Raw genomic sequence first — 13,864 nt, forward strand, 5'->3', positions numbered from 1 at the left:
TCTCAGCTACAGTATAATCCAGCAAAGCCGTCCTACCAGCTAGCAGTGTAATGAACCTTGTCTGATAGCCAATCAACCGTGTCCTAATTAACTACAATGACCATAATCCATTCTGCCTACTTGTCTTGTCTGTTTATTTTACACTTGCTATGTAAATGAGACAGAAGAATGTATGATGGTCAATGCTATCTGGGATCCTTGGGACATCTCTACCCTAAACCCTAACCTTAACCCCTACCTTAACCATTTTAAATGTCAACTTCAATGGGCTAGGGACGTCCCAAGGATGTATCTCTACCTGAAAATACATGATCTAAGTGATTGATAGATGGTATTCAGCAGTCATAAAGCCTAATTTACTTTAATAAACTACTAAAATAGTGATTTTGTCAGACAGCATAGACAGCAGCTCTACACTTTATTGACTGACTGATCCATTCATCTTTCCATCCCTCCTCAGCCTTCCTCTCCTCTGAAGACCCAGTGAGGGTGGAGCTCAGTCAGAGAGCTGTTGAGGGACTGGTTAGGAAGAACACTTCTACAGCCAGAGAGGTGAGAGGTCACACATGGTTTAGATGGTAAATATTTATGTTCCCTTAGTGGTTCATCACGTCAGCAAAAGGGAATATGTTCCATCTATGTTTATCTACATTAGTGCAAATTGTCCACTGATATTGGTGTAATTTCTCAACCCTTTTGGCTGTATGAAAGTTAATTTCCCCTCAGACACACACATTTGTTCTTTAATATTATGAAGGTCATTTGTGTAAAATGTACTTTTCCCCTCATTCACCCCATCTCTTTAAATTTTTTATGCATATTCAGTGGCCTGACTGTGCCAAAGGCCCATCCTGGTAGATCTGAACCTAATGCAGCTTGGAGTGATCAGATGACAGAAGTCACATTTAGGTGCCAGGTGTAACTGAGGCCATAGATGCTCCATATCCATTACTTTGAGTGTTTTATATAATATGACTAAATGTGTTTCTGTGTTACAGGGGCAGTCAATGAATGGAACAGCAAGGCCACAGAACATGACATAAGCAGAGCTGTGGGAGACCACCTCAAGCCCCTGGTAGAGCCGGGGGTGGTGTTTACCACTCCACCACGCCTTCAGCAGGCTGGAAAAGTGGGATTGATCTGGTTGATCCATTTGTTTGTTTCCGTTTTCAGTAGTTGAATCCTTTGATGTAAACATTTCATTTTCAACAAATTAACTGGGTTGGTTGAAAAGTGATACTAAACGTACATATCATGCACTATTTTGAGATAGTGGAAGAAATACTGAATTTATACTAAGATGGACCAAGATATGTGTTACTTTTGCACAGATTTGTTCATTGGTTTGACAAGAGTTTGTTGATTGGTCATTGGGTTCATTTGTTTCACAATATGTTCAAATCAAGCTTTATTTAAACAGCACATTTCAGACATGGATGCAACACAATGGGTTTACAGGAAAAACCAAATAAATGAAAATAAACAAATATATGATAAAAAACAGAAGACTAACAATTCAAAGACTAGTGAACATTCTAAGGAAATGCCATTGATTAAAATATTAACAATTGGATGCAACATCCAACCCAAAATATCAGCTTGTTTTACTACATTGTTTGTTACATTCCCGAGCAAGAAAATCAGAAATGTCCCTTAAACAGAAGAGGGAACAAACAAAGAGTCACTGACAACAACAAAAACTAAACAGGTGGGGTTTTAGGAGGGCTCTGAAAGACACTATGGGGGTGTCCACTGAAAGTTGACTAGTAACAACAACTGGGACCTAAAAGACACCCACCATGAGACCCACTAAATCTGCCCAAGAGGAAAACAAAAGAAAAACCAACACCAAACTTAAAGACAGGAATCAAACCAAAAAGATAAAACAACTAAAGGTGTTGACTCTCCACATGTATCAAGACAACTGGAGCACTGGGCCAGACACTCTTAAATAGAACCTGGACCAGCTCAGGTGAAACACCTTCCCACTAACGAGATGGACAAGCCAGCACAGGTGTAACACATACTGACTAACGAGGTGACACCAATATGTGCCCAAGGCACATTTCAGTTGAATGTGTTCAGTTGTACAATCAATCAATCAAATGTATTTATGAAGCCCTTCTTACATCAGCTGATGTCACAGAGTGCTGTACAGAAACCCAGCCTAAAACCCCAAACAGCAAGCAATGCAGGGGTAGAAGCACGGTGGCTAGGAAAAACTCCCTAGAAAGACCAGAACCTAGGAAGAAACCTAGAGAGGAACCAGGCTCTGAGGGGTGGCCAGTCCTCTTCTGGCTGTGCCGGGTGGAGATTATAACAACATGGCCAAGATGTTCAAATGTTCATAGGTGATCAGCAGGGTCAAATAATAATAATCACAGTGGTTGTAGAGGGTGCAACAGGTCAGCACCTCAGGAGTAAATGTCAGTTGGCTTTTCATAGCCGATCATTCAGATCTCTACAGCTTCCATTTCACTTAATGCTTCACAATGCTTCACCTTCTACAATATAAACATGGTGTCTACTGGCTGTCAACAATTAAAAACACGTATTTCTAAATAATAATTTACAATTGCATAATTTTTAAGATCCATTTTCTTTCCATAGAATCCTAAAACCCACTAGCTTCTAGAACTCTCGTCTTCCTAAAACTCACTAGCTTCTAGAACTCTCGTCCCCTTGGAACGAGCCCAAACAAAACTAATCTCCAATACGGAAAACGTGCAGTCAAAATAAATTGTGATCCATGCTTTAAGCACTGGTTAAATGCACAACACAAGTCTTTTTGACTGCCCACCCTTGAGACAATCAGCAACCAAGTTGTCCTTATCATGGACATGTCTGATTTCAAGAGGAAACTCCTGCAATATCCATAGTATCTTTCCACCTCACTGCGGAGCTTCTCTCTCTTTTCAGGGTTCACTAGATAGGCATGTTGTTGGATCGGGGCCCAGTCCCCAATGTCATGCTCTAGTACATTTGGGTTGGCACATCTGAGAATGAACCCTGATATTTTAAAAGCAGGGCAACAATGTCAATATAATTGTACCAAAAATTGTCAGTTGGTTACATTAATAATAATCATTACTATATGTTCCATGAAATGTAAATATGAAATATTTGGTTGCATAGTCTTATTTTCAAAGTCTTTTCAATGACATGTTGCTAGGTGGGATAGCCCCAATGTCAAAACACAGTTTTAACGTGTCCAAATCAATAACCAATATGCAAAAACAGTTTCTGATAAATTGAAAACGTAAACATAAAATGTGCAATAAACACAAACATCTGCCACAATAATCATATTACTTGGATTTTTTTTAAACAAGCACCTTTATAAAACTGCACAAGTAGCAATAAATCACTGATATCGATTAGGGATTAAATCAGGTTGTTCGTGCTGTTGAAACAACAACAAAAAACACACGGAAATGGGAGATATATTTAACCTCACTGGTTAGAGGACAACCAGCAGAAGACAGTCAGCTACATTTTGGAGTGATGCATTTCAATTTAGGGGTCGCTAAACAAAGGAACACAACACTTATTTGTCATAACTCATCGATGTCATGTTGAAATCAATTGTGCGAGAGGGAGATGAGGTTGCAAGTCCTGTTAAAACTAACAGCTCAAAAACCACACGGAATCTACGAATAATGTGTACATCACTTGTTAGAGGACAATTTATAGAAAACAGCTAGCTACATTTTGAAGTGTTGCATTGTGATTCCAGTGGGTCACCAACGTGGTAAGTGTAACAACTCTTTTTTTGTTAATCACTTTTTGTTAAATCACATAAACAGTTACTCTCTCAATTCAGAACCTGGATTTTTCCCCTGAGGCTAATATCCATATCATGTTGAAATCAATAGAACAGGGGACAAACGTTTAGGGTTCTACATTCTGACATCATTAAAATTCTCCTTCTACAATGATAAAACATTCTACATTGTGACATTAATTCATTGATATCATGAAACAACTCCTTCATCTATGTATTTTCTGATATTTGATCAGAAGTCTTTTATCAGATTATCTCTGGTCACAGCTATAAGATTTCTCTCCTGTGTGTGTTCTCTTGTTTACTGTCAGACAGCTAGATGAAACAAAACTCTTCCCACATTGACCACAGATATAAGGTTTCTCTCCTGTGTGCGTTCTCTGGTGTGAAGTCAGGTAGCAAGATGTAGTAAAACTCTTCCCACATTGATCACAGCTATAAGGTTTCTCTCCTGTGTGTATTCTCTGGTGTCGTGTCAGAGTTCTAGATGTAACAAAATTCTTCCCACATTGACCACAGCTATAAGTTTTCTCTCCTGTGTGTATTCTCTGGTGTTGAGTCAGAGTGATAGATGCAGCAAACCTCTTCCCACATTGACCACAGCTAGAAGGTTTCTCTCCTGTGTGTGTTCTCTGGTGTGATACCAGATGGTGAGATTGACCAAAACTCTTCCCACATTGACCACAGCTATAAGGTTTCTCTCCTGTGTGTATTCTCTTGTGTACTGTCAGATGGCTAGATGAAACAAAACTCTTCCCACATTGATTACAGATATAAGGTTTCTCTCCTGTGTGTATTCTCTGGTGTAGAGCCAGATAGCTAGATTGACTAAAACTCTTCCCACATTGATCACAGCTACAAGGTTTATCTCCTGTGTGCGTTCTCTGGTGCATTGTCAGACAGCTAGATGAAACAAAACTCTTCCCACATTGATTACAGCTATAAGGTTTCTCTCCTGTGTGTTCTCGTTGGTGTGTAGTCAGATAGCTAGATTGACTAAAACTCACCCCACATTGAGTACAGCTAAAAGATTTATCTCCTGTGTGTGTTCTCTGATGAATTGTAATGCCTGATGAGGAGGTGAATCTCTTCCCACAGTCAGAGTAGCAGTGAGTTCTCTTCCCTGTGCATCTCTGCAGGTGTTTCTTGAGGTGTTCTGATGTGGAGAGACTCTTCTCTGCCTCTTCAGCATCATGAGGTTGTTGAGGTTCCCCAGAGGATCCACAATAGTTAAGTTTCTCTCCTGTGTGAACAACAAAGTCAGACAGATGATTGAAGGCCCACAACAGCAGAAATCCACTGTAAAAGGTGATGCCAACAGCGGCGCCATAATGTTGGACAACAATTGACGTCTGTAATGAATGTTAAAATTATTTGACAATGGCTGCGGATAATTTGAGAAAGAGAGGGTCCAGATTGTCTAGCCCAGCTGATTTGTACGGGTCCAGGTTTTGCAACACTTTCAGAACATCAGCTATCTGGATTTGGATGAAGGAGAAGCTGGGGAGGCTCGGGCAAGTAGCTGCGGTGGGTGGGGAGCTGTTGGCCGGGGTTGGGGTAGCCAGGAGGAAAGCATGGCCAGCCGTGGAGAAATGCTTATTGAAATTCTCGATTATCGTGGAGTTATCGGTGGTGACAGTGTTTCCTAGCCTCAGTGCAGTGGGCAGCTGGGATGAGGTGCTCTTATTCTCCATGGACTTTACAGTGTCCCAAAACGTTTGGGAGTTAGAGCTATGCAAATGTACATTTCTGTTTGAAAAATCTAGCTTTTGCTTTCCTATCTGACTGTGTGTATTGGTTCCAGACTTCTCTGAAAAGTTGCATATCGCGGGGACTATTCGATGTTAGTGCAGTACGCCACAGGATGTTTTTGAGCTGGTCGAGGGCAGTCAGGTCTGGAGTGAACCAAGGGCTATATCTGTTCTTAGTTCTACATTTTCTGAAAGGGGCATGCTTATATAAGGTGGTGAGGAAATTACTTTTAAACAACAACCAGGCATCCCAGTTTAGGTCACCTAACAGAACGAACTCTGAAGATAGATGGGGGGAAATCAATTCACATATGGTGTCCAGGGCAGCTGGGAGCTGAGGGGGGTCTATAACAGGCGGCAACAGTGAGAGACTTATTTCTGGAGAGATTCATTTTTAAAATTAGAAGCTCGAACTGTTTGGGCTTAGACCTGGAAAGTATGATAGAACTTTAATCTCTGCAGTAGATTGCTCCTCCTGATTCAGACACATCAAGGACATCAAGGTTGGCGGAGTGTGCTAAAGCAGTGAGTAAAACAAACTTAGGGAGGAGGCTTCTGATGTTAACATGCATGAAACCAAGGCTTTTACGGTTACAGAAGTCAACAAATGAGAGCGCCTGGGGACACACAGGGCCTGGGATAACCTCTACATCACCAGAGGAATAGGATGAGGGTACGGCTAAAGGCTTTCAGAACTGGTCGGCTCCCTCCCTCTAGTCAGGTCACGTTGACGACTGGCTCCCTCCCTCTAGTCAGGTCACGTTGACGACTGGCTCCCTCCCTCTAGTCAGGTCACGTTGACGACTGGCTCCCTCCAGTCAGGTCACGTTGACGACTGGCTCCCTCCAGTCAGGTCACGTTGACGACTGGCTCCCTCCAGTCAGGTCACGTTGACGACTGGCTCCCTCCCTAGTCAGGTCACGTTGACGACTGGCTCCCTCCCTCTAGTCAGGTCACGTTGACGACTGGCTCCCTCCCTCTAGTCAGGTCACGTTGACGACTGGCTCCCTCCCTCTAGTCAGGTCACGTTGACGACTGGCTCCCTCCCTCTAGTCAGGTCACGTTGACGACTGGCTCCCTCCCTCTAGTCAGGTCACGTTGACGACTGGCTCCCTCCCTCTAGTCAGGTCACGTTGACGACTGGCTCCCTCCCTCTAGTCAGGTCACGTTGACGACTGGCTCCCTCCCTCTAGTCAGGTCACGTTGACGACTGGCTCCCTCCCTCTAGTCAGGTCACGTTGACGACTGGCTCCCTCCCTCTAGTCAGGTCACGTTGACGACTGGCTCCCTCCCTCTAGTCAGGTCACGTTGACGACTGGCTCCCTCCCTCTAGTCAGGTCACGTTGACGACTGGCTCCCTCCGGTCAGGTTATGTTGACGACTGGCTCCCTCCGGTCAGGTTATGTTGACGACTGGCTCCCTCTAGGTCAGGTCATGTTGACGACTGGCTCCCTCTAGGTCAGGTCATGTTGACGACTGGCTCCCTCCGGTCAGGTCATGTTGACGACTGGCTCCCTCCGGTCAGGTCATGTTGACGACTGGCTCCCTCCGGTCAGGTTATGTTGACGACTGGCTCCCTCCGGTCAGGTCATGTTGACGACTGGCTCCCTCTGGTCAGGTCATGTTGACGACTGGCTCCCTCTAGTCAGGTCATGTTGACGACTGGCTCCCTCTAGTCAGGTCATGTTGACGACTGGCTCCCTCTAGTCAGGTCATGTTGACGACTGGCTCCCTCTAGTCAGGTCATGTTGACGACTGGCTCCCTCCAGTCATTTGTGTGTTTTAATTATTTAATCAAATAGCATGCTTAAAGCATCAGACAAGTTCAGTACATATAGATTTTATAAAAACACATGGGGCGAATGGTAGAAAGAACAGATGACTCTTGGTTGACCAAGATGTATTTTAGTTGGGGACAGCACTAGAACATGATTTTGGGGCTCCCGAGTGGCGCAGCGGTCACTGCATCTCAGTGCTTGAGGCTTCACTACAGACACCCTGGTTCAAATCCAGGCTGTATCACAACCGGCCGTGATTTGGAGTCCCATAGGGCGGCGCACAATTGGCCCAGCGTTGTCCGGGGTAGGCAGTCATTGTAAATAAGAATTTGTTCTTAACCGACTTGCCTAGTTAAATAAAGGTTACATTTAAATACATTTAAAAAATTGAGTTTCATGACAATCCATTTTTTACAAATCCGGCAAGGCACCAATTTTGAGAAGGGTTTAAAACAAAGGTTTCAAACCAATTCATGAATGTAATTGAATCTAGGTATGTCTTGCCTTTAATGTAATGGCATGAAAAACAATTGGCTGAATATTATACAATGACTTATCAACAGCTCTAATAATTTGCCTACACAGGAAATCTACACTGGAAATTCTAGAATATACTATATAGCCTAGAAACCTGGTTAAACTATCATTATGACATCATGGATGAATTCTAGAATATACTATATAGCCTAGAAACCTGGTTAAACTATCATTATGACATCATGGATGAATTCTAGAATATACTATATATCCTAGAAACCTGGTTAAACTATCATTATGACATCATGGATGAATTCTAGAATATACTATATATCCTAGAAACCTGGTTAAACTATCATTATGACATCATGGATGAATTCTAGAATATACTATTTAGCCTAGAAACCTGGTTAAACTATCATTATGACATCCTGGATGAATAAATTTGAGTGGTTACACTCCTCCTTCCCCCATCCCTCAGCTGTTTACCAAACCAAGCCTCTGGGCAGCCATTTTGTTACTGTTGAATAAACCCACACAACCCAGCAATCTGCAGTTCAAACAACAACAAAGCTGTCATTCCACCACTGTTTTGGTTATAAGATGATTATGGGGTTGGAGAAATGTAACTACTTTCAAATTCATAGACAGACCTATGCATGCAAGGACTGACCATCCATGATGGAGGTGCTGGGGGTGTCCTGTTGAGGGTTGATGGGGATGATGGAGGTGCTGGGGGTGTCCTATTGAGGGTTGATGGGGAGGGTGGAGGTGCTGGGGGTGTCCTGTTGAGGGTTGATGGGGATGATGGAGGTGCTGGGGGTGTCCTGTTGAGGGTTGATGGGGAGGGTGGAGGTGCTGGGGGTGTCCTGTTGAGGGTTGATGGGGAGGGTGGAGGTGCTGGGGGTGTCCTGTTGAGGGTTGATGGGGATGATGGAGGTGCTGGGGGTGTCCTATTGAGGGTTGATGGGGAGGGTGGAGGTGCTGGGGGTGTCCTGTTGAGGGTTGATGGGGATGATGGAGGTGCTGGGGGTGTCCTGTTGAGGGTTGATGGGGAGGGTGGAGGTGCTGGGGGTGTCCTGTTGAGGGTTGATGGGGAGGGTGGAGGTGCTGGGGGTGTCCTGTTGAGGGTTGATGGGGAGGGTGGATGTGCTGGGGGTGTCCTGTTGAGGGTTGATGGGGAGGGTGGAGGTGCTGGGGGTGTCCTGTTGAGGGTTGATGGAGAGGGTGGAGGTGCTGGGGGTGTCCTATTGATGGTTGATGGAGAGGGTGGAGGTGCTGGGGGTGTCCTGTTGAGGGTTGATGGGGAGGGTGGAGGTGCTGGGGGTGTCCTGTTGAGGGTTGATGGGGAGGGTGGAGGTGCTGGGGGTGTCCTGTTGAGGGTTGATGGGGAGGGTGGAGGTGCTGGGGTGTCCTGTTGAGGGTTGATGGGGAGGGTGGAGGTGCTGGGGGTGTCCTGTTGAGGGTTGATGGGGAGGGTGGAGGTGCTGGGGGTGTCCTGTTGAGGGTTGATGGGGAGGGTAGAGGTGCTGGGGGTGTCCTATTGATGGTTGATGGAGAGGGTGGAGGTGCTGGGGGTGTCCTATTGATGGTTGATGGGGAGGGTGGAGGTGCTGGGGGTGTCCTACTGAGGGTTGATGGGGAGGGTGGAGGTGCTGGGGGTGTCCTATTGAGGGAGAAGGGACCTATTGGGGAGGGGATTCTTCATGGAGGCACATTCAGTCATAGTTTTGTTTATGATATTATTATACATTTATTTATTGTTGTTTGTCTATTATTATAACAGTTTACTGTGATTATGGATATGCACTCATGTTGACTTATATATTTGAACATTCTTTTTCGCCCAGAGTACAAATATTAGATGTATTATTGTTATTATTATTTTATTATTACTACTGTACCTACATTCTTAAAACCTAAGACAGAAAAAGTGTACTTTTTGTTGTCGTAGGAAGAGCCATAAGAGGGAAAAGCAGGATGGGATGGGGGTTTGGGGGATGGGTAGAGAGAACAATAGAGGGCTCTGAAACTATTATTTCTGAAATAACCACTTCCTAATGTGACTAGAGTCTAATACTTCCTGTGGCACATCAGAGGGCATGATAGCTCACCAAAAATGATTCTGAAGTGTGCCAGGCCTTGCAGTCCCAAGATAGAATTCCAACAGGCCCTTCCCTATGGCTCAGTTGGTAGAGCATGGTGTTTGCTACGCCAGCATGGTGTGTGCAACGCCAGGGTTGTGGGTTCGATTCCCACGGGGGGCCAGTACGAAAAAAATAAAATTACCATTTTTTGGGGAATGTCTGCATTCACTACTGTAAGTCGCTCTGGATAAGAGTGTCTGCTAAATGACTAAAATGTAAAAATAGACTTGCTGAAATCCCCCCCCCCCTTTAATTTTGTGGCTAGAGTCAAATACTTTCTATAGCACAAACTTCACATCAGGATAGGCAACCGAAATGAATCATTAATAGACTAATACACTTGAAACACATAGCCAAACCGAAAACTGCAGACATTACTAGTGCCTCCCCACGATCAAACCGTCATGAAAAATAAAATGAAACGCAGCCTGACGTGATAAGAAACTTCAACTAGCAAGCAAGTCGCAGCAATGAAGAATTCGGCACAACACCGAAGCCAAAATAAATAAAAAAAATTACTACACTGCGTTACCCACTCCAGTCAGCAGATGGCGGAAGAAGAATTGAGTGCGTGCGCGTTCACGCGAAGGGGGGCCAAAAAGGCTTCTCAACAGCTTTTACCCCCAAGCCATAAGACTCCCGAACAGGTAATCAAATGGCTACCCGGAGTATTTGCATTGTGCCGCCCCCCCAACCCCTATTTTACGCTGCTGCTACTCTCTGTTTATCATATATGTATGTCACTTTAACTATACATTCATGTATATACCACCTCAATTAACCTGACTAACCGGTGCCTGTATATAGCCTCCCTACTGAAAATAAAATATACATTTTACTCAACTGCGTTACCCACTCCAGTCAGCAGATGGCGGTCTGGGAATTTAAGGTAATGCTGTTGGTGTGACGTATAATGTAGTGGACGGAACTCTTCTTTCAACAGCAGCTAAAGTTACTCAGCCACCTCGGTAGCTTGCTAGACAAAATAGCCGAACCAATAAAGCTCTTTAGACGCTTTAGTGTATATTAGCCACTGTGTTTTAAACCCTCTTCTGTCGTCTAGTTAGGTATCCGATTTAATTTCATATTTACGGTGTTGTTATAATTATTCAGCTAGCGGGCTGGTTACGTTAGCATTAGCCTAGCTAGCTAACATCTCCGACCATGTGGTCACTGAGCTACTCTTCTCCTGCTAAAGAAGATGAGTCCTGCTGGACGGAGAAAGAGGGTCTGTGGCTGAACGTTGTCGTGAAAGAGGAGGAAGAGGATGTCACAATACAAAAACAAGTAGAGGGTGAGGCTGTTACAGTGAAAGAAGAAGAGAAGGACGCATTCAGAATGAAAGAGGAGGAAACTGGATATTTGGGCCCGGTTTCCCAAACGCATCTTAAGGCGTCCAATGGTTCTAACGGTGAACTTAGCCATAAGATGGTTTTGAGAAACCGTTCCCTGATTAACACTAGTAAGTACTGTCTTAAAAACAGAGGCACAAACTCTGCAGTTGTTGAAATCTGCATTTGCTACATCCATATTTGGACTTTAAATTATTACTTTATAGCCATTGATTCTTGAAGAATATAACACATGCCTCATGAGCTTAGTTCAACTATTGTACCCAATCAGAACCCCAAATAAGCTTTTTTTACTCCAATGTTTAGAAACAATGTAAATCAACACTGTATAGCCTCAACATGGTTAAAACTATAATGTTGATATCATGGATGGTCAGTCCTTGCATCCATAGGTCTGTCTATGAATTTGAAAGTAGTTACATTTCTCCAACCCCATCATCTTATTACCAAAACAGTGTTTGAACTGCAGATTGCTGTGTGGGTTTTTTCAACAGTAACAAAATGGCTGCCCTGAGACTTGGTTTGGTAAACAGCTGAGGGATGGGGGATGGAGAAATGTAACCACTCTCAAATTCATAGAGAAGCTATTGTAGCAACCGTAACCCAAAACCTAGCGACCTCTCAAGAAATTAAGACATCTTGACGTAAGTTATAAAGTGTTGGCGAAACATACTTAGATTCAATTATATTAATGAATTGTTTTGAACCCTTCTCATAGTTGGTGCCTTGACGGATTTGTAAAAAACAGTTTGTCATAAAACACAATTTTTTATTTATTGAAATGTAACATTTGATTAACTAAGCAAGTCAGTTAAGAATAAATTCTTATTTAGAATGACTGCCTACCCCGGAGGACGCTGGGCCAATTGTCGATTCCCACAGGGGGCCAGTACGGAGAAAGAAGAATGTATGAAATGTATGTAAGTTGCTCTGGAAAAGAGCGTCTGCTGAATGACTAAAATGTAAATGTTCTTTCTACCAATCGCTCCATGTGTTTTAATAAAATCAACTATATGTACATAACATGTCTGATGCTTTAAGCATGCTGTTTGATTAAATAATTACAGATACACAAGTTACTCGAGGGAGCCAGTCATCTATATAACCTAACCAGAAGAAGAAGAAATTCTTCCCGACTGCCGTTATGCTCCTGAAGTTTTCAGTAATTAACTACACCAGCGGTCATCAAACTTTTTCCATTTAGACTTTTTCCATCTGCGTGCCAGTTATGATTTTCATATCAACATTTTTGTGGAACAGTTTAATTTAATTTATAATAGTATCTCAAAATCATTGTCTGTGATTAATCTACATTCTATCTAAATCTAAATGAAAATTATACAAATCTAAAAGTAACTTTTATTGCCATTGCCAACTATGTAAAAAAATAGCCTACATAACAAATAAAAACATTGCATTCTGCAGGTAGAAAATATCCTGATAAAAATAAATATCCTATTAATCACATTGCCTGCACATGGCCTGTCTACAACGAACTTGAAACATTGTATCAACTGGATCCTCCGAAACTTGTTTAGACTTTTTAAAGCTTGCTACATTGTATAAAATATTCTGGGCCCTCAGTTTCCTGCGCCAGTGAGTTCTGGACAGACACAGCTGTTGGCTATTTGTGCAAAGGATAAAAGTAATCAGGTCTTTTATGACATTTCCACTGGATCAGAGCATTATTTTTCCCTTTTATGCTGAGTGGTTATCGAAAGGACGAGAGCTGGAAATATTTTACGAAAATACTTTGAGGAACTATTGCCATTCACAAATGATTTTGATTAGACTTTGTTTACTTGCTGTTTGAGGTGAAGAAAAATGTATTTGCGAAGCTCCACAGCTCATTAGTGGTGGTGCATTAAGACAATCAGAAATACTATCTGACATCACCAAATGGGCACATTTATAGGCCTACATTTGCACACAGGCCAGGTAGACTAGTCCTACTTCTATATGTGTAATCAGGTGTGCGTCCTTACTCAACATTGACAGGAGTGTTTCAAACAAAAGACAATTAATAAACTGACAAACCTGACGTATCTTGCGGGTCAGGTCTGGGTGGTCTGCCAGGGGCCGTTTCATTTAGTATCTGTTTGGGTCGGCATTGAGAATGATTGTATTTCCCCATAGTATGTTGTACCGAAGTTGACCAACTGAAAGGGAGTGTAACTTTATGACTATTGTTGGATTCGGGCTAAACTAGGCCTTCCCTGTGGCTCAGTTGGTAGAGCATGGTGTTTGCAATGCCAGCATGGTGTGTGCAACACCAGGGTTGTGGGTTCGATTCCCACGGGGGGCCAGTACAAAAAAAAAAATGCATGAAATGGAATGTATGCATTCACTACTGTAAGTCGCTCTGGATGAGAGCGTCTGCTAAATGACAAAAATGTGAAATGTAACTCCAAAAAGTTATGGGACACTGTAAAGTCCATGTAGAATAAGGGCACCTCCTCCCAGCTGCCCACTGCACTGAGGCTAGGAAACATTGTCACCACCGATAACTCCATGATAATCGAGAATTTCAAGAAGCATTTCTCTACAGCTGGCCATGCTTTCCTCCTGGTTACCC

General features: G+C 43.2%; 1 protein-coding gene across 1 annotated transcript in view; it reads right to left on the bottom strand.

The window, feature by feature from the left end:
- Positions 1-13,377, bottom strand: part of LOC115149614 (zinc finger protein 2 homolog) — a gene marked incomplete at its 3' end in the record, with an annotated part of 84,186 nt that extends 70,809 nt beyond the window's left edge. The window contains exons 1-3 of the mRNA XM_029692566.1: positions 13,327-13,377; positions 8,464-9,330; positions 4,098-4,740 (exon numbers count right to left, since the gene is read on the bottom strand). Coding sequence (XP_029548426.1) covers positions 4,098-4,740; positions 8,464-9,330; positions 13,327-13,377 — 1,561 coding nt within the window. The remainder of the gene's footprint in view (positions 1-4,097; positions 4,741-8,463; positions 9,331-13,326) is intronic.
- Between the last annotated feature and the right edge of the window lie 487 nt (positions 13,378-13,864).

The sequence above is a fragment of the Salmo trutta genome, chromosome 15 (genome assembly GCF_901001165.1).
Source record: "Salmo trutta chromosome 15, fSalTru1.1, whole genome shotgun sequence".
Taxonomy (NCBI): Eukaryota; Metazoa; Chordata; class Actinopteri; order Salmoniformes; family Salmonidae; genus Salmo; species Salmo trutta.